Source organism: Solanum verrucosum, unplaced genomic scaffold (genome assembly GCF_900185275.1).
Source record: "Solanum verrucosum unplaced genomic scaffold, falcon-dt-bn FXZP01000023.1, whole genome shotgun sequence".
Lineage (NCBI taxonomy): Eukaryota > Viridiplantae > Streptophyta > Magnoliopsida > Solanales > Solanaceae > Solanum > Solanum verrucosum.
The window spans coordinates 1,124,822-1,149,872 of NW_026019842.1; the positions used below are offsets into that span (position 1 = coordinate 1,124,822).

General features: G+C 33.1%; 1 protein-coding gene across 1 annotated transcript; it reads left to right on the forward strand.

The window, feature by feature from the left end:
• The first annotated feature begins 13,330 nt into the window (after positions 1 to 13,330).
• On the forward strand, positions 13,331 to 19,769 carry LOC125816237 (uncharacterized). The gene is made up of 7 exons (XM_049495820.1): positions 13,331 to 13,404; positions 14,605 to 14,897; positions 14,992 to 15,207; positions 15,283 to 17,902; positions 18,008 to 18,780; positions 18,946 to 19,130; positions 19,208 to 19,769. The coding sequence occupies exons 2-7, from the start codon at positions 14,691 to 14,693 to the stop codon at positions 19,287 to 19,289; spliced, it is 4,083 nt and encodes a 1,360-aa protein (XP_049351777.1). The 5' UTR covers positions 13,331 to 13,404; positions 14,605 to 14,690; the 3' UTR covers positions 19,290 to 19,769.
• The last annotated feature ends 5,282 nt before the right edge of the window (positions 19,770 to 25,051 follow it).

Consider the following 25,051-nt stretch of genomic DNA (forward strand, 5'->3'; position numbering starts at 1 on the left):
ACTCACACTAGAAGTCTTAAGCCATGAACCAACCATGCCCCTATCGTAAAATGGCCCTTCCAAAGCTATTGAAACGGTCAGAATTGAGGCCATCTTCCTAAACTTTTGATCGAAGTCAATCATTTAAGTTTCAAAGGCTTCAAAATAGAAAAACTTGTATAAAACTCAAACGAATGACCCGGTGATCGAGCTATTAGTCCCAACAAGTAATTTCTACAGAAAAGCTCTAAACACTTACAATATCTAAAAATGAAGAAAATGATCTGGAGGGTCATTCCATTAACATTTTGTTATTTGTGGTAACCTCTAATAGTTTAGTAAAAGATTTTCCTTTTTTTTTTTTATCTTTTACAGACTTTGTACTTCATTATTTATACATTGCTTCATTCTTTATCTTCATAGAATTCGATAACTTATAGAAAATTTGACATGTTTTGCTTGAAAGCTGAATTGCCATTTTTACTTGTTCTAAATTTGATAACATTGATTTGGTCTTATCTTTATTAACTTGATTACTTTACTTATTATGTTTAGGGTAAATCTGGTCTGATTTCATCTTAATTGTTTCTCCTCATCTAATTAAGGACACGTCTTTATTTGATTTATATTGTTCCTCCATTACTTCTATGATTGACTCTAGTACCTTTCTCCTATATAGGCATAAGTCCTTCTCATTATTTTACACATTTTTTACCACTAAAATAAAGAGAACTGCCTACGCTTTTCTTTTACATCAGAAAGATCAGACCTTACATCTTCTTGCTCGAATTCTTTTTTTTCTACATTCAATACTCATAACACTTTTGGTCTATTTTTGAATTTTGCCTCTCTAAGTTATTAGCCTACTTCAATATAAAACATCCTTCTTGACACAAGCACTATTTTGAATTCTTGAGGTTCTTGTGAACTTGACGTGTCAATGATTGGGTGTTGATTTCACAAACTTGAATCACTATTTGTTGTTGTTACTTAACCTTCTGGATTACTCATTATTAATCGGCACTTAATTGGTTAGTTCTCTTAAACAACACATGTCTGTTATAATTGCATACTCAAATGACCATTGTATATCTGGTGTTCTTGGCAAATGGTTATGTTTCTTTAGTTTAGCAGAGATTCGAACTTGGTTTCGAGACATGAAGAGTTAGTTGGGAATAGGCATATTTCATAGATAGAATCATTATTTAATATTATTTTTATTATTTTAGTCATTGTAGATTTATTTATTTTTGAGTTTGTAATAACTCTGTACCAAACATTGCTCCATTTATGAGATAATTGGGGACTGTCTAAAGGGTAGGGAATTATGTGCTACTTGAGTTATTATTATTTATCATATTTATTTGTTTAATATTATAACTCGTGCTTGTAGGAATTAATTGCCTTGAAATATTTGAGTGTTTCTCTTAAGTCCATTTAAAGTAAATTGGTTAGCAGTAACATATCAGACAACTTGCCAAAGGAATTTATTACTCTCAATTTTTTTGCACTTTATTATATTAATTAATCAACTGTTAACATTCTTTCAGAACAACTTCCCTAATGTCTACCACATTATTTTTGCAGCACGCTAACTTAAGTCAATCTTTTAAAAATCTTATATATAGCTACTATGTAATAAAATTAGCATGATATGTCATATCGAAATCATGTCTATAGTAATTATCATGCTCGTATCTTTAGGTATGCTCCTCATAGGTCCTTATTAAATACTTTTCAGCATGCTATCTGAGTTAGATATCATATTTAGGACTTAACAAATATTTTAGCATTTTCTTTTATATAGAAATCATGTTTGTATTTACTAATAAATATTTATGTTTTGCATGTACACAAAGCATTACTACTTATAATTCTATATTAGAGGTTTCAAATGAAGGGGGAGCTTTAATAAGCATGGATAAAAATCAATTGCCAAATCTACGTCTGACAAAATGTCAAAATAGGAATTTCATGGTACAATAAACATGAGGCTATACACACACATTGAGTACTAGAGTATATGATTTGAGATACAAGAGCACACTCAAATAACAAATATCAAATAACAAATATCAAATTTTTACGGGAAGGGAGAAAGCTGCTAACCTGAAATCTGCAGTCAAATTTGGAAATATACCTGATGTTTATATTTGCTCTCTAGCAGTGGTATTAGCTCCTTGTGAGCTCACCTTATGAGAAAAGATAAAAATATTAGAAAATTTTCAACTTGAAATCGTTTAATAGTAGCAAGAAAGGGGAGGTGGTTTGAATTTGCGTGTTGGTGGCTGGAAATCGTATGGTGAAGTTGAAGAAGTCTTCTCTTGGAATGAATTTCATGGCATTTGTGAGACTTGGGGAATGTCGAAGGTGAAATTATTCAACCTTTACCCTCTCAAATTTTGGCTTTGCAAATACAAGGATTCACTTCATTTGATTTTGCTCGCATCCGAATGTGGAGGTCAGATCGTGAAGAACAAAAATGAATCCTTGACACAGAAGCCCTTTCAGCTATGGATCTTTTGTTTCCAAGTTTGAAGGTTGAATTTCACCTTCATTTTCTTGAAGAAATTGGAAGAATAGCAGTGAAGATATGGATTTTTCTCTGTGATTTCTTTGGTTTCATTCTTTTTCCTATTTTGCATTTCTTTTTATTTTGTTTTGCTTCATTAATTTGGGATATGCCACTTTGGGATGTCTTTTGTACAAATGCTTTATTTCAAATAAATTGGCCCGATGGAGTCTTTAATTAAAAAAAAAACATGTATGTAGGTTTTATGTAATAATCTCAGCATGCTAATCAATTAGATTTCATATTCATAGACTTTTATTAAACAATTTTCATCATATTAATCCATACAGATATCATGCCTATAATTTTAATGTGTTATGAAAGCTAGCATAGTGATAACTAAAATTGTCATAAATGTCTTTCTTTTATTACAACTAGCTTAGTAATTAAAATGTCCTCATATGTCTAATAATGAAGTTTTGCCTCTATGTTAATCAAGAGTTGCATTACGACTTATATGTCTAATTGTGTATGCACACACCTATTTTGTTATGACCTTCACAATGTATATGTGTTTTCAAGCACGCCAATAACTAAATTAGAGGTCAACATGACACATTTACTTACTAATTGTTTGTCCTATTTGTTATGTTTGATGTTTAGTGTCTAATTAGACAACTTGAGATATTTTTTTTAATCTAACTTACCATATTAGTAAGTCCAATGCCTCTTGGACATTAAGTTGGGACGTTAGGCACCTTTTAGGACGTTGGAGTTTATTTCTTTTAGTTCGCTTTTAGGTTCTTAATAATAAATGAACTTAGGTGGGGTAGAGATATATAGGTCTTTCAGAAATGATGTAAGTTAACCCGAGTAGAAAATGACAAACTATGATTTATCTTCCGATTAATAAGTCGGGCGCTAATCCGAGAAGGATAATTTAGTTTAAGTTTAATTTGTCTCTTATCATTTTTTCTTATATATTGTTGTATGTATTATTTGGGGTAGTATAGTTAATGAAAATTTATTCTTTCGGATATCATTTGTGAAATTCTATCTTCTTGCTTATCTATTCTTACTTATGTGTCCTTTTTTTTATTTGTTTGTATCTAATTGTTTTGTATTAAATTTGTTTCATACCCGCTTAGACTTAGTTCGTCTTTACTTAATTAAAATATAATAATCTTATTTTTCATATTTTAACCACCCACATAATTTTATATGAGATTCGGCAGGGACACACATTTATAGACCTCGAAAGGTGCTTAACACCCTCCCTTCGAGGTAATTTGGAATCCTTACCCGATCACTGATTTTGTTGATATTTTAATTTAATTTAGTGTTAATTAGTTTAGAATGGTGCTCTAACGTGCCTTTAAATAGTTAGGTGATGACTCTTCTCTTTTAAAATCCTAAAAAAGTTGTCACGTCATTGCATAATCTGTTTTGTGGAAAAATGAGGCGCGACAGATCCAAACCATCGTGAGTGGCACCCATACTAATTCTCGTGTGGGAGAACCAACTACCAACCTAAATCTTAACTCAAAACTATTTTCTAAAGTCAAGTCATAAGGTAACATATTAGGAAAATAGTTCAAGAACAACTAAATGATTGAGTTTCCATAAACTCAATATGTAGTCAAAACAATAATGGAAAAATAACCCCTAGAAATAAAAAGTTGTTGTACTAAATCTCTATTTAGTCAACAATGGGGATGCAATCCCAAAAACTTAGAAAACATGAACTAATAGTCCAACATCTTTGATTGAAAAGATGGACAAGAAGATGTAGAGGAACCTATAGCAATCTGGAAGATTAGCTCACCTTAAATTCGAAGTCAAGTGTCCTTTAACCAAGATCTCGTATCAATAGTTGGACGATGCTATGTACTTAACAAGAAAAGAGCAAGTGCATTATCACTACATAATCAAAATATATTAGTAGGATCACATAACCAGTTCCATATTAAAAATGTAAATAGATAATCAACGGTAAACACATGTCAACACATATAACAATAATCACGAACACAAGACTCCCAATCACAATATCATGTATTAGTTCATGCATGAAACATGTCTCACATGATCACAAATGCATATACCTGATCTTTTTATGGGACCACACAGAGTTTGTTAGTGTATCGACACAATATCTGAGCCAACTAGTGTTAGTAATTATACTAGACATGATATTCTAGTCAACCAACAATCACATCAACATGCACAATCATGATCACAATGAACAAAAACATTTGAAACCATAAGTGAAGTAAACAAGTTCATTGCATGATATTATCAACATGATATCATTTCATATGTTTCCCTATGTATTTCACAACATGCATTGTACAAGTGATACTATAAAGCACTAGATATGCGTACATATATGAATTGGAAAATATACAACTATCACCTACATCGAATCAAGTCTCTTGGAAACTCTAAAGAACCCGAGATTTCTCCTTGTTCAATGTCTTGGCTTATTCTTGGTTTAAGACAATAAACGCACACAACAATACAATCAAAAGTGACCTAATTATTCCCAGATTATAACCAAATTCTACACCCATGTCAATTCTTGATCATTCTATCAAAGCCATGATTTTTCCCACCATTAAATCAAGTCAAAACCCTCCCCCAAGAATAATATCCTAGATTCTAAATCTTAAGAATCACATTACAAGATAAGAGAGTAATGAACTTACATTTACCGATGAATTTGATGGAAAATTGAGTAGGAACTTCCCTGATTCACTCATCTCAAACCCAAGGATGAAGATGTAGAAAATAGGAGGTTTTGAGACTTTTTCTACATAAAATTCTGACTTACCTCGCTATAGCGAATCAGCCCGCTATAGCGCCTACACACTCCCGCTATAACGACCTATTACTCTTTATAGTGGATTGCATGAACTTTAGAGACTCATAAATTTCTAAAAGTCCATTTCTTAGCATACCTTCTTCCCTTGACGTTCCGAACTATCCCCTTCACGCTAAAGTTTAATTCGAAAGATTTACTCACTCAAATTTAATTTTATAAAGCCCTATGAGTTCCTTAATGTATTGGCTAATAGAAAATATTATTCAATCATAGACATTTCATCCCATCTATTTTCGAATATCCATATACCTTACCTTATCCAGATATTCCATCTGGATAAGGTATCAGAGCTATGGATGAAAAGAAATATAAGAAGAAACGTACTAGTAGAAAATTAAGAAAAATAAGAAGAAAATTAAACAAATTGTATCCGGAATATAAACAACTCAATATCACAAAACTGATAACGACAAATTAGATCAATTAATAGATAATATATCTAAAATAGAATGTAAATATATTCAATATTTAAAAATACAATGAATAACGAGAATAACGAATATAGACAAAAACTTACTGAAATAATTATAGTAAAAAAAACAAGAATTAGCACATAGGCAAAGTAGACTTAACAGTAATATATTCGCAGGAACTTGTAAAAAATCTATAGTAGCACAAAGGAAAATTATTTTATATCTACAAATACAAATAGAAAGTTTAGAATATAAATTTCAACACAATCTATAAATGAATAGGGAAGAATACGCAATAGATGAAAAAACATATGAAAACTATGACGGATTAAAAATAAAGATAATATTTTCTAATCTAGGAAGAAAGTATAAGAAAATAGGTGACAATCTAAGTTTAATGTTAGAAAAAGAAACGGTAAAACTAAAAGATAGTTTAACTACTATGATAAGAATAACAAAAGAAAATGAAGAAATAGATAGAAAAACGAAAATTGAAAAAATAAAACAACAAGCAAAAAAAGAAGTACAACAATTAGAAAAAGTAAAAAATACTAAAATAATAGAACTAGAAAAAGAGTTGGCAATGCTAAAAGAGATGTATGAAATGAAATAAACAGAAAAAGAACAAAAAACAAAATTAGCAAATGAGATAAATAAATTTTAAAAAAAATTGCAATTAGAAGATGAATTAGAAGAAAAAGAAGAAAATAACCAAAATAATCTACCCGAAATAAGAATTGATGAAATAAATAACAATGATCTAGATGAACAACATTCGGAAACAAGCGAAACATATACGAAACTTTTAGCAAACATAGATAATACAAAGAATTTAGAAGTAAATACAGGAGACGTAGACATGGATGAAAAACCTAGCACATCAGGAGTAAAAAACCCAAAAAATTTAAATCCAAAATATTATAATGAAAACTATGGACAATATGATAGAGAAAAAAACTATATGGGATAAAAGATTAAATAAAAAATGGACGCCTAAACCAATAACTGAACAACATAATTTTTTAGATTTAGATTGTGTAGCAGATATAAATAAAACAATCCAATTATGGATGAGATATATATCAAAACAATTAATAGAAAACAAAATAATAATAACAGAAACACCAGGATATATAGAAAGAACACTTATATGAACAATAAAATTATGGCTGCAAAATTTATCAGATGAAAGTTTACAAACTCTAAGAAGTAATAAAAAATTTGATGGTGAAATAGCTACTACAACTATGGAAATATTATATAAATACGAAATAGCTATAAGAAACGAATTTAGTAGTATGACAACAGAAGTAGAAGAACAAAATAAAGAAAAAATCATAAACCGGAATCTAATGACAAAATTAGCGATATGTAACATGTGTTATATAGATGAATATACATGTGCATTTAGAAAATACTATTATAAAGGAACATATAGCATAGACGAAAGTAAAGAAATACGAAAATTATATTTTACAAATTTACCGGAACCTTTTAATTCAAAAGTAATAAAAAGCTGGAATGAAGCAGGATTAACAGATACCTTAGGAGCTAGAATAAAATTCTTACAACGATGGTTTATAGAATTATGTGAAAAACATAAAGAAGAAATAAAAATGGAAAAATATTAGTAAAAAACTTGGCATGTTACAAAAATAAAACAACACCTCAATTTGGTTGTACGGATAGGTATTATAAAAATAGAAAGAAATATAATAAAAAATACATATCAAAATATAAATATAAAAAACCAAGAAGAAGATACTATGTAAAAAACTACAAAACCAAAAGACCATATAGACCAAAAAGAAAACTAACGGAATGTACTTGTTATAATTGTGGAAAATTAGGACATATAGCTAGAGATTGTAAATTACCTAAAAATCCAAAGAAAACACAAATATCAGAAATAATAATAGACAATGAAAAATATACGCAAATAGAGTACGTAGATTATGAATTAGAAAGTGAAGATAGTATATATGAATTGTTAGAAAACGAAGAAAATAATCCAGTAATAGAATCAGATGATGAATACGATATCAATGACTGAAATAGATATACAAATAATAACTGAAGAAAAATATCAAGATGAAGAATCGGCAGAACAAAAAATAATATTTGATAATAATATATTTGAACAAATAAAAGGAAAAAAATTAGACCTAAGCGTAGAAAAAATATTCGAAATACCAACAATAAGAAATTGGTTTAAACGACAAAAAGAAAAATATTACGTAGTAAGTCAAAGAGAACATATCATAGATTGCAAATACACCAAAGGAAAGGCTAAAATACCAATAATAAACAAACGAATAATAAATAAAGAAATACAAGATATTAAAGCTAAAAATCCAATTAAATATGTACATTTAGGAGGAACAGAAATACTAATAAAAGCATGTTTTAGAGAAGGAATAGATACACCCATAGAAATATACTTAGCGGATGATAGAATTATACAACTCATAGAAAAAAGTATAATAAGTGCAGTAAAAGGTAACCTCATATACCAAAAATTTAAATTTATAATAAGTGTTAACTACTCAGTAGCAATAAATGACAGAAACATAGATAAATCGCTATTATTATATTGGAAAATGTCAGGGATAGAACAAGCCCCATGAAGTAAAATATTTACAGTTAGATGTAAAAACGTATATGTTTTAACAACAAAACATAAAATAACAGCAAAAATAAAATAAATAAAATAAAAATAGAAAATACTTTTAAAAGGATAGTTACAGTCATAGATAATAATGATTATAGTTATAATGAAATTGATATAGAAGAAGATTTAGAAATAGTAAAAGAAAGACTAAGTACATCAAAAAGAATAAATAATGAAATATCTCAAATATCATAAAAAATGAGTACCTCAAGAAGAATAGATAAAATTCCACAAAAATCAATGGAAGAAGAAATAAAACCACATCATTACTACATAACGGGAATAATGGAACAACGAAAATATTTAATATTAATAAATACAGGACTAGAAGAAAACTATATTATAAGAGAATTAGTAACGGAAGATGAAATAATAACTACTGAACAATTATGCCCCGAACTACCAAAAACATTAATGTATACCGAAGAAACTACAGAAAAGGAAATAATCATTGCATAAGTACAAATAGTAATAAAATTTAAAATATATCAAGGAGATGAAAATATCACTTTAGGAATAAAATGGATAGAACAAGTAAAACCATATAATCTAGAAGACAAACAATTAATAATAAATTATAAAAATAAAAGAGTAATACTCCCTCTGTCCCATTTTATGTGGCAACATTTCCTTTTTGGTCAGTCCCAAAAAGAATGTCACATTTCCTTATATGAAAAGTATTTAAAGGTACAATTCCTTTTTTATCCTTGTTGGTCCCACTTAATCTTAAAATAATACTCCAATACATTTATGAGGAGAGAGAAATTGAGTCTACTTTTTAAAAGGGCAATTTGGTAAACATTTCAAAGTCTTCATTTATTTCTTAAACTCCGTGCCCGGTCAAATGTTGCCACATAAAATGGGACGGAGGGAGTAATAAAAAGGACTTTAGTATGATAAAAATATGAAAATATATATACTTGCAAAGATAATAATAGAGGGATATTACAACATATATTATACACCAATGATAGATACGGGAGCAGAAGCTAATATATGTAAATACAATTGTTTACCAAAAGATAAGTGAGAAAAATTAAAAACACCAATAGTAGTAACATGATTTAATAATGAAGGAAGCATGATTACATATAAGGCCAAAATTATGAAAATACAAATATGGGATAAGATACAAGTAGTAGGTGTACGTAATTTCATAATCTTATGTACAAATATGCTTGGTTTTTCATCCTTGTCTACGTCTCCTGTATTTACTTCTAAATTCTTTGTATTATCTATGTTTGCTAAAAGTTTCGTATATGTTTCGCTTGTTTCCGAATGTTGTTCATCTAGATCATTGTTATTTATTTCATCAATTCTTATTTCGGGTAGATTATTTTGGTTATTTTCTTCTTTTTCTTCTAATTCATCTTCTAATTGCAATTTTTAAAAAATTTATTTATCTCATTTGCTAATTTTGGTTTTTGTTCTTTTTCTTTTTGTTTCATTTCATACATCTCTTTTAGCATTGCCAACTCTTTTTCTAGTTCTATTATTTTAGTATTTTTTACTTCTTCTAATTGTTGTACTTCTTTTTTTGCTTGTTGTTTTATTTTTTCAATTTCCGTTTTTCTATCTATTTCTTCATTTTCTTTTGTTCTTCTTACCATAACAGTTAAACTATCTTCTAGTTTTACCGTTTCTTTTTCTAACATTAAACTTAGATTGTCACCTATTTTTAATCTGTCATAGTTTTCATATGTTTTTTCATCTATTGCGTATTCTTCCTTATTCATTTATAGATTGTTGACGTTTATATTCTAAATTTTCTATTTGTATTTGTAGATATAAAATAGTTTTCCTTTGTGCTACTATAGATTTTTTACTAGTTCCTTTGAATATATTACTGTTAAGTCTACTTTGCCTATGTGCTAATTCTTGTCGTTTTGCTATAATTATTTCAGTAAGTTTTTGTCTATATTCGTTATTCTCGTTATTCATTGTATTTTTAAATATTGAATATATTTATATTCTATTTTAGATATATTATCTATTAATTGATCTAATTTGTCGTTATCAATTTTTGTGATATTGAGTTGTTTATATTCCGGATACAATTTGTTTAATTTTCTTCTTATTTTTCTTAATTTTCTACTAGTACGTTTCTTTTTATATTTCTTTTTATCCATAGTTCTGATACTAGCTTAGCCTAAAATTTTTATGTCACTATCCAAAAAAAATTATGGCCCAATTTCTTTCACCATTGGTCTAATCATAACGATCGGGATGGATCATACACTAATACAAAACAGTAGCTGCAAAACTACCTAATACATAAAAATGAATAATCAAAACACCTATTTTATCATTATTGCCCAATAATTATATCTTCATCACATTATCATTATGTCGCGATTACTCCATTAATTAACACAAATTCTAATAGTATAAATAAATAATTTCACCTATAATAAATGGTCTTATTTGACATTTATTTGGGCACATATCATTATTAGTAAAATACTTGTATAAATGTAGCACCTCACATATCTAACGTCAAAGATAAAATCGAAAATCTCCTCTTTGAACCTTAGTTAATGTTGTGACTTGCGTCCCAACTGCTCTTTATTTGGAACTTTTAAATTCATCTTTTAACATGTTAAACCCTTCTCACTTAAATTTATCTTTGTTTATGAATCACGTGGCATAAAGATATTAAATGAGTTATGAACTTGGTTCATTAATCATCAATTAAACTGGTTGTCTAAAATAATTAAAACTTCAAGTATATCCATATGATCTGTTTGGAATCTTGCGAAAATAAATTGAATATATAAATTGTTAAAAAAATACGTTTCAGACCTATTGAAAATATCAAACACTGATTCAAGGTCATCTTGATCGAAAATTGATCACGGTCAAACTTAATTTTTCTTAAAACTCAAGAACCCAATCAATGACCCAAATCGCTAATTTCGAACACCCCAAGATTTGTACTATCAATCTCTACAAGTTATAATCACATATAAAAACTATTAAAAGGTCAAAATAGAAAAACACACATCAAATTTATAAAATGACTAGAAGGATCTTTATAGTCATTTACCCTAATATTTATAAAAATAAATTTCACATATTTATAAAAAAATAATTGTACTTTCTTCTTGATTTATTTGATGTGATTATTTTGATTATTTAAAACTGTGGTCATGTCGCTGACATGTTAATGATTAAGTTTTCATAAAGTTCTTACAATAGTTTTTACAAAATGTCACTTTAGATCAATAGAATAAAAAGAGTAGCTATGAAATTGTCAGTACATCATAATTAGTGAAACATTGTCATTCCTCTAATGAAATTGTTGCCTATTTTGTCTCTTTGCATCTTTCTTTCTCATTCTCAACGAGAGGAACATAATGACCCTCTACCTTTCAACCCGTCAGAAAATTAATGAAACTGAAAATAACTGATATTGATATATGAAATTTTCATTAGACAACCATAACAATCACCGATTCTCTTTCCTTTTTATATGATCACCACTATCATATTTCAATGAAGAGATATAATTTTTATACCCTTTTTTTACATGTAAATTCGTATTAATGTAAAAAATTTAAATGCCTCACAACTCTTTACTCCAATAGACAATAACTGAGAATTTTCTTGTGCATAATAATTGACAATTAATGCTAGAGAAAAGTAACTATAGTCATCGACAATAAATAATTTAAATAATTCATTTACCTTTTGAATTTAATGTTTTATCATTGGAGTAAAAGTCAATCAATGTTAACTTCACAAAACTGTTACCAGAAAACTTGTGAAGTTGTAGAATTGGTGTATTTCTATTCTGTGGCAGTTTGTGATTGACAGAAATATCATTACTTGAGTGCCTTCAAATTATATAAATACTATTTGAATATGCCGTATCTTCTTCATAACACTAATCTCTTTAAGATTGTTAGAAAAATAAGAAAAGCAAAATAAAAGAGGAATGACTTTTAAGCATGAAAAAAAATCATCTTTTCATAAAGAAATATTGTATGTATACAAATTGAAGAAAATACAAGTAATTCCCTTCAAATACAGTAACATCCATCTTTATACCTTCAATTTTTTTTATGCTAAACTTCAAAGATGACTTTTTAGAATGGTCATATTCTTTCACGAACAAATGTATTTGTTCAGTTTAAGATCTCTATATATTACAAATTATCTAAAAAATTATTTATCCTGTCATATGATGCGTGGAGCTTTCACCATCTGTATTAGTGACGTAACATGCATTAAATTTTTTGATACAAATTCAAATTATTTAGAACTAAAAATATGTTCTTTGAAACAACAAAAAAAGTAATGCTAGTGGTCTAATTTGGACTCAAAATATCTTCTAGGTTTGGCGTTATGATTTAGGGTTAAATCATTTAATCCATCCCTAACGCCGTTGTCTATATTCAAAACGAAAAACTCCTATTTATGCTTATATATATTTATATAAATGCCATCGCACTAGGTATAACCAATTTGCTGCTCTCCTCACTAGTTAGAGTTCGCCAATTCACTACTATCGGGCGACCCTTGATAAACCCTATAATTTTCTGATAAAGGTTTGAACATTCATTTTGAACGGTGAATAATCGCACCAACACCAAGTAGGTAATCTTCAATATTATAATAGAAGACATTCAAAGTTAGGACAATATATTTTTAAGTTTAATTATTTAATAATCTAATTCATTTGAACTTGAAATTTTTAATAAAACATACTTCAAAGAATTAAAGACAATTTTACGAAATCAATTTAATTATTTACAATTTTTAATTATAATTACACAAATAATTAAATTTTAAAAATATGTCCATAATAGTATGAGATTAGACCTATAAATACATTTTTTTTTTTTTATATTCATTCTACTTAGGTTTTCCAAGTGTGCTGGTGCTTCTCACAAGTAAAATAACATTTTACACCGCCTTCATCAGATCTGGTTCTCTTATGTATGTATTTCCTTCATTTTCTTTTGGCTCTTCGTTTAATCTTTGCCTCTTGCTAGAATTTACTTCTATGTTTGTACAGGTATGTTTTTGTATTCAAGTGAACTGATTTAGGGTTTATTTTAGGTTCTTCGTTTAATCTTGCCTCTTGGTCGATTTTGTTTCTTTTTTGTACAGGTATGTTTTCGTATTAGAGTGAACTGAATTTAGGGTATCTTTTGGTTCTTCGTTTAATCTTGCCTCTTGGTCGATTTTTTTTTTCTTTTTTGTTGTACAGGTATGTTTTCGTATTAGAGTGAACTGAATTTAGGGTTTTTTTTTTTTGGGTTATTTGGAGGCCCTTATTTTTTGACTTACGGTTGAGCCGCCCTTGGGTTTATGATAACTTCTGTCTGAACTCTACTAATCTTGATGTGCTCGAATTCCGCCCCTCCTCCCACTTCCAGTGAATGATTCAATGTTTATTTGTTAACTTTTGTGTTTCTGTCACTGTGCACAATTTTTTTCCCAATTCAAAACTGATGTTGAGGATTGTAATTTCTTACAGGATAAATTGAGAGTAAATTAGTGTGTAGTTCAAAGGATTAACTAGCTCAAAGTTTGTGTTAGTTTGAGTGGGGAAAAAGAATCCTTTTCAAGTTTTGAAATTGATTAGCTTATGATGGTGGTGGTGGTGGCTATTTGTGCTCGAATTCAATCTTTATTTGTTAACTTTTGTGTTTACGTCACTGTTGCTATTATTCCCAATTTTAAACTGGTGTTGAGGAGTGTAAATTATTGTAGGATAGATTGAGAATAAATTTGGTTGAATTGATAAATGAGTGCGGTGTAGTTGTATAGTTCAAAGAATTAACAAGGTCAAGGTTTACTGAATAGTTTGGAATTTGCATTACTGAAATTTCCTTCGCGCTTGCTTGTTTGTGTATACGTACCCTTTTCTATTACTGGAAATGTTAACCAAAAACCTTTATTGTTTTAATAATCACATCCTCGCAAGACCTAGTTCTGCTTTACTTTCTTTCTTGTTTTAAAAATCATTCTGAACATGTATTCAGCATATACAAAGTGTTAGGGCATGGCACATAAGTGGGTGCATTTGTGGCTTTTTAAGTTTTGACATTTTCCTTAATTGTTGTCTTTGTTACCTGAATGTGTATTTCATTTATTGTCGTGTTTCTAATTGTAGTTATTTTGATGAGCTTTGCAGTTTGCACATCAAGAGCAGCTTTCATCTACCAGAAGCATAATTGCATTGATGTGTTGTGGAAACTGACTTCGTACTCCTGAGTTGATATGGGTTTTGATATTGAATGCATAATCGACATCCATACCTATCCTGGAGAGTATTTCTGTCCTGTTTGTCGCACACTCGTATTTCCTAATGAAGCCGTCCAATCACAGTGCACTCATCTCTACTGCAAACCTTGTCTGGCACATGTTGCCAATGGGAGCCGAGCCTGTCCTTATGATGGATACTTGGTGACTGAAGCAGACTCTAAAGTGAGCTCCCTGTAGTACATTGTCCTTTAGATAACTGCTGATGCTTTTGCTACTCGTGATATTTTGAATGTGTTGCATTTACTTTTCCTCACAGGCCCTTATCGAGTCGGACAAGACACTTGCTGAAAGCATAGGCAGAGTTAAAGTGCGTTGTCTCTATCACAGAAGTGGATGCACATGGGAAGGTTCCTTCTCTGATTGCACTTCCCATTGTTCTGGCTGTTCCTTCGGCAATTCCCCAGTTGTATGCAATAGATGTGGAGTCCAGATTGTGCATCGACAAGTGCATGAGCATGCCCTGAGTTGTCCTGTGAGTACTTTTCATAAATATGTAATACTCATCTTTCTTGTATGGATGGTTTCTTAGTGTATGTTCTATCCCCAGGGTGTATATCCTGCACAGCAGACAACTAATGGTGCCCAAGATAATCCTAGCTCTGGTGCAGCCACCACTGCTGCTGGTACCGACTCGAATCGAACTACGGCTCATTCAGGAACTCCAGCATCACAGACACCAAACCCTCAAACCACAACTGCTTCTCTGCTTCCTGGACAAGATCCCAATCAGCAAACAAATGCCAGCTCTCAGGCTCTTGCTACTGCTTCAGCTGGTGTGCCTACTTCAGAGCAGTGGTATCAGCAATATTATCAGCAATATGCAGGATATGAGCCTTATCAACAGCAAACTTATCAACAATACTATCCTTATCAGCAACAACCCCTCCAACAATTTCAGCAACAACCTCACATTTACATGCAGCCACCAGCACAACCCCAGACCCCGGTCCCAGCCCAGCCCCAGCCCCAACCCCAGCCCCAACCCCAGCCCCAGCCCCAGCCCCAGCCCCAGCCGCAACCACTTAATCCTCAATCTCAACAACAACCTCATACTCAAATGCAAGCTCTACCTAAAGGGCCAACTCAACCACAGGTTCAACCTCTGGCACAACAGCATCAAAACCAAGTCAACCCAGTGCAGCAGCTCCCACCTACTATGCAACCTCATGCCCAAATTCCATCACAAATATATCCAGCTTCTGGTGCTCATCCACCATATTCACAGACCTATCCAATGCAGCCTCATTCACAACAATATGTGCAAGTGCCACAGTATCAGCAGCCTCCTGCCCAGGTTCATCCCCCTCCATCTTCTCAAGCCCAACCACATCCTCCTGTGCAACCACAACCTCATTCACAACTCCAGCCGCAAATAAATGTGCAACATCATCCACAATCTCATGGCCAATTGCGGCCTCCTCAGGTCGGCCAGCCTACTCATGCACTGGGTCAGACCCTCCCTTCAACAGCCAATGCAGTTTCAGGTTTCCATTCCTATCCACAAACCCAGCTCACGCAGCAAGTGGCTATAGGGATGTCACAGCAACCTCCAATGTATCCACATCCTACTAGTGGGTCTATGCCTCTGGTTCAAACTCATGGTCAGGTTCCTCAACCTCCCTTAATGCGCCCACCTCTGGGTCTAATCGGCAATCAGCAACTGGGGCTGGTACCTACTCAAGGTCAAGTTCCTGCGCAATCTCAACTTTATGCTACTGCTCAACAAGCAGGACACTCAATTCAGCAACATCCTGTTCGGCCTAATCAACAGCCAATGTCTCAACAGTACAGTCAACATCATACATTTCCTGGTCCATTTCCGAGCCAATCACACCAGCAAGGTCATTTTACTCACCAGCAGCCGTTGCAGTCTCAATTTCGCCCTCAAGGTCTTCCTAATGTGGTGCCTCAAAGTTTGCATGCATATATTCAGCCACAGCAAAATGCCACCTTACCACCTCCCCCACAACCTCAACAATCTCAAACATATATAGGAAGGCCTGGGATGCAAAATCATGTCCAGTCGATTTCACAGGCTCATGGTGGATATAATACTACAGCCCAGGTTAGACCTGTCCAGCCTGCTTTAAGCCTGCCGCAAATAAATCCAAGTTATGGGAGCTACACGAGCAATGAGCACGAGTCAATGGATCAGAAGATACGGTTAGCCCTAGAGAGTAAAGGTGATCTGTTACCTGACAAAACTTCAGGACGGCCAGAAGTGGGAGTTCCTTCCCAGGACAATGCTCAAAAGGATCTAAATTCTCTTCCAGCCAAATCAATTGATGACGAGTACAGACAGAGGGGCAGCAGTGATATAGATGAACATAAGGGTGATTCAGATGAGCTTATGGACAAAAGAACTGTTAAGGAAGAGGAAAATGAGAATTTTTTGAAGCCTAAATCTGCTGCCAAATCAGCTGATGCAACAGTTAAGCCAGACAAAGATGCCTGTGATGATACTCCAAAAGAACTGGACCAGACTTTGGAAAAGCATGAATCTTCTGATGCTGCTGATGGTTCGATTAAGAATCTGAACTCTGGAAGAGATTCACATGACTCTACCATTGACAGAGGGGTTTTTCAGCAGTATGGGCATGGGATGCCACCACCGAAATATGGACCGTCTGCGCAGCAAAGGCCCGTTGGTCCTATGATAATATCACCAGGGCAACCTGCAGGCAGTGCTTCTCATGCCCAACTCCCTGGATATCCCCCCACTGCAATGATACCTTCAGGGGATGTGCCTCAGGCTGGTCAGCCATTGAATTCTCTTGATCATCATCCACAATTCCTGAAGCAGCCTAGTAGTGCCCCCCTTGGTGGTATCCCTGGTCCAGGGTCTATAACAACCTTTGCTAGGGGGCATGGTCATTTTCTTCCACCAGGTGAATTCCCAGAGGGGATAACGGGAGTAGGAAGAGCACCATTAAGTGGTACTGAAATTCCTAGTGGAACACAACACTCAGTTAATCCAGCAGAGGCTGAAATGTTTCAAAACCAAAGGGTGAATCGGTTTGAAGGAAATCAACCAAACCCATTTTCCTCTGGGTCTTTTGAGAAGGTTCCATTTGGCCAACCTAGAAGTATGGAATCAGCTAGGGATAAAAGGTTGAAGGCGCCTATGGGGGAGCATTTAAGTCCTTTGCCAGTGCCTCGCGATCAAGGTGAGTTGGACTTTGATATTCAATTATTTCCTAAATAATTTATCAAGAAGAGTTAAAATCAATGTCCTAATTAATTACACTAAATAATGAACTTTGTTGTTGCAGGATCATGGCCACATGACAAACCTCCTCGCGGATTAGGATATGATTCTGGATCAAAATTTGAGGCCAGTACCGGGGTTCCCCCTAACAGATTATTGCCTCCACATCATCCTCCTGGTTCGATGCATTTCAAGGATAGTGGAGAAAGAGAAGCACCACTTGGTCCTCATGACGATGATAGAAAAAGGGGAGGATCTGGATTTGGTGTGCATCATATGGATTATTTGTCTGCCAGAAACCCTGATGGGGAGTTATTTAACATTCCACCACGTGGATTTGTAAGTCACTCAGGTTTTGATGATATTGGTGGCAGAGAGCCCCATCAATTTATTGAAGGGCCTGGACATTTCAATTTACCTTCCAATCTAGCTGGCGGTTTATACTCTAATGGTAGGTTCCAAGCTTTGCCTGGCCATCCACATGGAGTAGAGACTGATGGTCTTGGGGATTTGAGAGGTGGTGAGCATACTACCTTTGGTCGTCCTTACAAACATGTCCAGAGTGGTGATCTGTTTGGAAAAGACATGCCGAGTCATTTGCATCATGATGAGTCTTTGGATCCTCTGAAATTACCAAGTCATTTACGTTTTGATAAACCTGCTGGCTTTGGTTCCTTCGCTGGCCGTGCTTATATGGGGGAGTTGTCTGGGTTTGGAGATATTCCTGGTTTTGGTGAATCAATTGGACGCAACAAACCTGGTATGCCACGGTTTGGGGAGCCTGGCTTCAGGAGCAGGTATCCTGTCCCGGGATATCCGAATCACGGACTTTATGCAGTAAGTTTTGCCTTATGAACCCTGTAATTATCTTGTTCATTTTCCTTGTTAGTATGTTATTTCTTGGAAATAGAGCTTTATTGCATTGTTATCACGTGATCGACATAATGTGCATGAAATTAGAATATCCTCTTATTAATTTTTTGTGAACTCGCAACTTCTCAGGGTGATGTGGACTCCTTTGATAGACCAAGAAAGAGGAAGCCCACGAGCATGGGATGGTGCCGCATTTGCAAGGTTGATTGTGAAACCGTTGAGGGCCTAGATATGCATTCACAGACAAGAGAGCACCAGGATATGGCTATGGATATGGTCAGGTCTATCAAGGAGCAAAACCGAAAGAAACAGAAGTGAGTGTTCGATAGATTTTGTAACACCAACAAATTCGACAGCATAAATTCTAATTCCTTTTGCTACCATTTTGTAGGACTTTTAGTGATCGTGCTTCAGTTGAAGAGAAAGGGAGGACTAGAAAGGCAGTGTTCGAGAGCCGTGGTAGAAAGACTTGAGCTTGGGATAGTAGATAGGAAGTGAAAGGCTGTGTTTGATGGTTGTAACTAAGCCTTCAGTCAAGCATTTGCACCACAATGTAGGTGATTAGCTTTACAATCTTTCTTCTTCTTCTGGGGGTTTTTATCCTAGCTTTGTCATTTCAGGTTGCTGCCCTGTTGTTGGAAGATGGTTTGGATTGGAAGTTTCTGTGGCAGTTAAGTTGTTTTGCCCATGGTTTTGAAAACTTATTTTTCCTGTATTAGGACAATTATGTCAACTTAGTCCTGGTGGATCTGTAGCTATATTCTGCACTTTCTTGCTTATGCAACCTAGTTCAGGGAACGTTTCCTGCTAATTAAATGTTGCTATGCGTTAGTTTCAGTTCTTATGCGAGAGTTCCTATAATATGTATGCTGTGATCTTACCTCTGTCTTCTAGTGCTCGTTCATGCTTCGGGAATGAAATAGTAACTAATTGTGATGCTTCATTGGATATGGGATAGTGAAGACCTGATCCTTAAATAATAACCATGGAAATCATATCAAATCATACCTTTTTTTGTTATTCCTTAATTTTTGTTGGTCAACAGAAGATTACTTTTCCATAAAGAATTGGTATAGAAGTTCTTCTGTCTGCTTCCTAACCAAAACGCTACCTTCTCTATTTTGAAAAAAGAAAAAAAAAAGCAAAACTGTATGTGAAGATCAGTTTTGGCCCTGACAGTGCACAGTTTGCTGTGCAGCATCTTAAGTAAAAAGGGGCATTGCCACATTGGAATGTCCCCTTCACTTTTCTTAACTAAATATTCACTTTGCGTAAGAGGGATTCTTATGGCCACTTTTGGGCTGCAGCGATACATAAAGCAGAGACGCACACAGTTATCCAGAAAGAAATAAACTGCTGAGACACACAGACAGAACCTGTGATCCATGAACGTACTATACAGTTAGCAACTGGAGTTAAAATATAACTTCCGCTTTACAATTTACCATCCTAGTTTTTAGAATATGTAGAGAACTTGCAGTTTCTAGAAGTCTAAATTACATAAAAAAACTTGAATGGAACTGGTTCTAGTGGAACTAAATCATATTGATGGTCCATATAGCTGACCTCAGCTGGCTTGGGATTGAGGCGTAGCACTTGGTGAGACATTCTTTTCATTGCTTGGAGATGCTTTTCTGGTCTTAACATTGAAGTTCAGTTAGGGCGTCTTTTTTTGTTTTTCTATGGTGTCTCCATGGTTACTAAAATTGACCAGTGTATGAGCTGCGGAGTTATGTACCATAGCAACCATTAGATTGGTATATCAATACAACTGTACAATAATTATTATAAAAATTTAAAATTGGTGGCTCTCGGTTAACAGACTATCAATATTAGATTGCTGTTTTTCTTGATTGAAGGGAGGGGGTTTGCATTATTTAATGGCCAACCAAAAAAAAGACTATGAAAAGACACATTTATACTCAAGACTGAAATCCCCTAGTTCAGATGACATGTAAAATTGGCCGGTGTATGAGCTGCGGAGTTATGTACGATAGCAACCATTAGATTGGTATATCAATACAACTGTACAATAATTATTATGAAAATTTAAAATTGGTGGCTCTCGGTTAACAGACTATCGATATTAGATTGCTGTTTTTCTTGATTGAAGGGAGGGGGCTTGTATTATTTAATGGCCAACCAAAAAAAAGACTATGAAAAGACACATTTATACTCATAAGACTGAAATCCCCTTAGTTCAGATGACATGTAAATGGGGGTTTGGTCGAAGGAGATCAGTTGGTGAAGATAATTAAAGCTTGTTCTTCATAATACACAATCCTTTGAACTTTGAATATAAAATGCATAACTTCTGTGTTGGGGGTTGGGAGAAGCTTCTGGCCATTGTCTTCTGCCACACAGCAGTTTTAAAATTTGTTTTTGACTATAGGGCTCTTTTGTTGTGTATCTCTTTTAGTACTTGCCTGCAGTTTTATTTTGTGATGTTCTCTCATGCCTTGAGGATGCATCATAATTTTCATTGTTCTTTACTCGTTAATATTGGAATTCCTGACTCCCTCTGGCCTAGGTTTGTTAAGCTAATTTGTCTATTGCACAAGGTTATTTCACTAAGCTAGGTTGCTAATGTTTTGATCTCTCCATTCTTGGGACTGGTTACCTGACAGATGTAGCTTAGTTGTAAAGACTAGGTTTTAATGATGGAAAATATTCTTGAAGTTGATCTGGTATTATTATGATATTGAACCTCTTTTTGAGAAACGTCTACGGAGTTCTCTGGTCATCATAATTTGAATACTTTGCAGGATGTTGACCATGTATTTAGGTTATTCTTTATTAAGACTTTGATTCGTTCTATATCATCAAAGTGGAATTTAGCCATAAGACCATACAGATTGCTGAAACAAAATTGATGGACATACAATGTCAGTGTACTAACATAAAGGAAAGCCAGCGAACAGAAAGTAATTCAACATCATCGTAATTAACAACAAGAAAGAACAGGGTACCAAAAGGAGGCTATAATCCTTCACGGCAACACTAATGTAAAGAACTGTGAACAAAAAGGAACCAGGATCTGTTGGAAACATGGATTTTCACATATTTAATAATCTCAGTTGTTGTCTATGATGGAGGGTTGATGTTGATATGGAGAGCTGGAGACCACGACTAAGATTCCTGAATATATGATTAAGAGGTCATAAAAAAGTGTTTTCTGTTGCAGTTTTTTTGTTAAATATGTATGAGCCATTTTTATTTTAGTTTTTGATCAAAAGGGGTGTATGAGCCATTTTTGATAAATAAGAAGTGATCCCAAATCGTTGTTGTTAATGATGCCTGTAGTTTTGACAACAATTGCTTGATATAGGATAAACCATGGAGCTTCATAAACTTTAGTCCCAGAGACACGATGCAGAGTTTATAGATTGAGGTGCTTTCTTAGTATGTGTTACAGGAGCATAGCAAGGTTACATCTAACCATCTAAAAGGATAAGGGAGCCTTTTGTATTCTGTGTTAATCTGACTAGGAACTTGTATGTATGAGCTTTTAGTCAGGTTATGGAATCCAGTTCTTTGCCTTGGAACACATGCATGTGCTGCTTTTGAAGTGTTTTTGTTAATACTGTGTTATGCAGAAAGCCAGAAACTGGGATATCTGACGAGCCAAAACATTACTGAATTTTGCATATACTAACTTGCTTTCTTTCCTTGCTCGATTTTGGGGGGAAGCCTAGGTGAATGTTAAGTAATAAAAAGGGTGAACTGCAGTTGCTGTACAGCATATTATGTAGTAAACATGCAAAATAAGCAATGGTAGTTCATATTGCTAAAAAATAGTTTAGCAATGTTGCAAGCAGGAACTCCAGTTCCACATGGGAAAATTAGTCTAGCTAAGTGCAGTACCACTATATTCTGCTGGACTAATGTTGACAGGATGAACCCAATGTAAGATCTTCTCAATTGCACGACGAAGCATCTAGACATCCCTGAGGATCACCTTTGTCATTAATTAGGTATATGTTTTTCCATTGCTAGTTGATATTTACATGTATTCAAGTTGAACCTATTGAATGATGAGGTTCTTCTGTTACCAGGAGTGGTTACACATTTCAACTTCCATTGCAGGCTGTTTATGGAAGTACAACCATCAGGAAGAATGTTGTAGTATTTGTTTGTAAAATAAAAAGGGGATCCTCAATGTAGGCAGTGCTTTTATTTTTCTACCTTTGTTCTTTGATAAACAAACTCTTTAATCATTCCCGTCATTTTGATATTAGGGCTGGAAGAGTAAATACAGCTCTAAGTTAATTTCACCCTGTAAAGGCTGTTGTGGGATGTATTAGTTACAGCAATTAAAGATGATTGATGTGAAGATATGTACACTTTTCTTCAAGTTAAAGCAAATGATTTGTAAATGTAGGCAGTGCCTTTTTTTTCTTCCCATTTGTTGATAAGTAAGTGTTTCTATCTCTTTTATTTTCATTTTGGTATTTAGAGAGGATAAGTATAGACAGCTCTTAAGTTAATTTCATCTGTAAATGCTGTTTATTAATTGCTGGGTGAAAGTGATTATTGAGGTGAAGAAAAATAGGGCTCTTGGAGTCCAGCTTGGGGGCAGTTGTTGAGTATAAATTGGACAGAAGCTGGATGAAGTAAAAATATTACTGCTCTGAAGCATGTTTTATTCCAACCCAATGGTGAGTTTGTTTTGACGGAAAGTATTTTTGATATATGTATTTTTTTTGTAATGTTACTTTTTTTTATGGTGGTTGTAACAAAATAAGTTGTAAAGAAAACCCTTTTCTTAGTGAGTGCGTTTAGGTAGAAAGAAAAATGTATTTTGAGTAGACTTATTATTCTCCTCAAATTTAAAGAAAATGAAGAAAGAAAAATGTATTTTGAGTAGACTTATTATTTTCCTCAAATTTAAAGAAAATGATTTCATTTCATGATATAAGGAAAATATTTTTAAAAAATCTCCTGATCAGTTGCCTATTCAATTCTCAATGACCAGTCGCCTATTCAATTCTCAATTTGGGTTTGGGTTAGGGTTGAGACTTGGTTCAGTGTCGAGGTTGTGAGTTGAGTCTTGAGTCGGGATTGAAGTTTGGTTTTGGTGTCTTGGGTCAGGTTTGGAAGTCTGGTTGAAGTTGGATTTGAACCATAGGTCTCGATCAAGGTTGAGAGGTTGAGTATCGAGTTGGGGTACATAATCAAGTTTCGTGTTTGGTTGAGATTTTGGGTCTGATTTGGTGTCATAGTATTTGTCTAGATTATATCTAAATGATGTTGGGATAATACTTTCTATATACTAACCAAATACCCGACAAGTAAGGAAGTCACTTATTTTTCAAAAAAATATTTTTAGTGGAAAGCATTTTCTTTTGTACCAAACAAAAGGAAATATATATAAAGTTATTTATATATTAGTTTTTGCCAAAGAATGGGTAGTAAAAGAAAAATGTTAAACGAGACTAGAATATGTAAATACTAGATAGAGGTGTTCGTGCCAGCACGGGTCCAACACCATAAATGTTTAGTATATGAGTAAGATTATAAACTATTAGTGTATAATTTGATATTGATATTGATATTGGTTGAGTGACTCGATTAATGAGTGTGTGCTATAGCGTTTGAAGTGTAATTATAGTAAGATGTACATGAAGGAAATCATAAATATACTAAAAAAATTGGAAAGATAGAACTTTATAAGATAGTTATGTACATTTTTTTTACATGATAAAGAACATGTTTGAAAGTTAGCTAAGGTGTATTCTTAATTGTTCCATTAAAACCTGTTACATAAGGCACAAAAGATAATGTATTAGCATTCATACATTTGGAAGAAGGTATGCAATTTGCAAGGAAACCAAATAACACAAAAAATGAAATATTCAACAAAAGTAGTTAAGGAAACATATTTTAAAAGAGAATTGTGCAAATATAGCAGAAAGAATTTGTTCTATGGTAGAATGAAATAAGAAGAATAACAAAAGCATATAAAAATATAGAGCGGGTAACTGAAAAATACGTTATAACAATTTAGATAGCGAATAAAAATAAGGGAAAATTTTCAAAATGTCAATATTTTAACATTTAATAGGACACCTTAGCTACACTTTCAAACTTTATTAAAAATGTCAATATTTTAGTTTGTTATATTGCTAATTTATGTATTTTTTTATTTAACTTAATAAAATACAACTAAGCAAATAACAAATTAAAGAAAATCAGGGGAGATAACTTTCAAATTAAGTAAATAGTGCTGAAAATA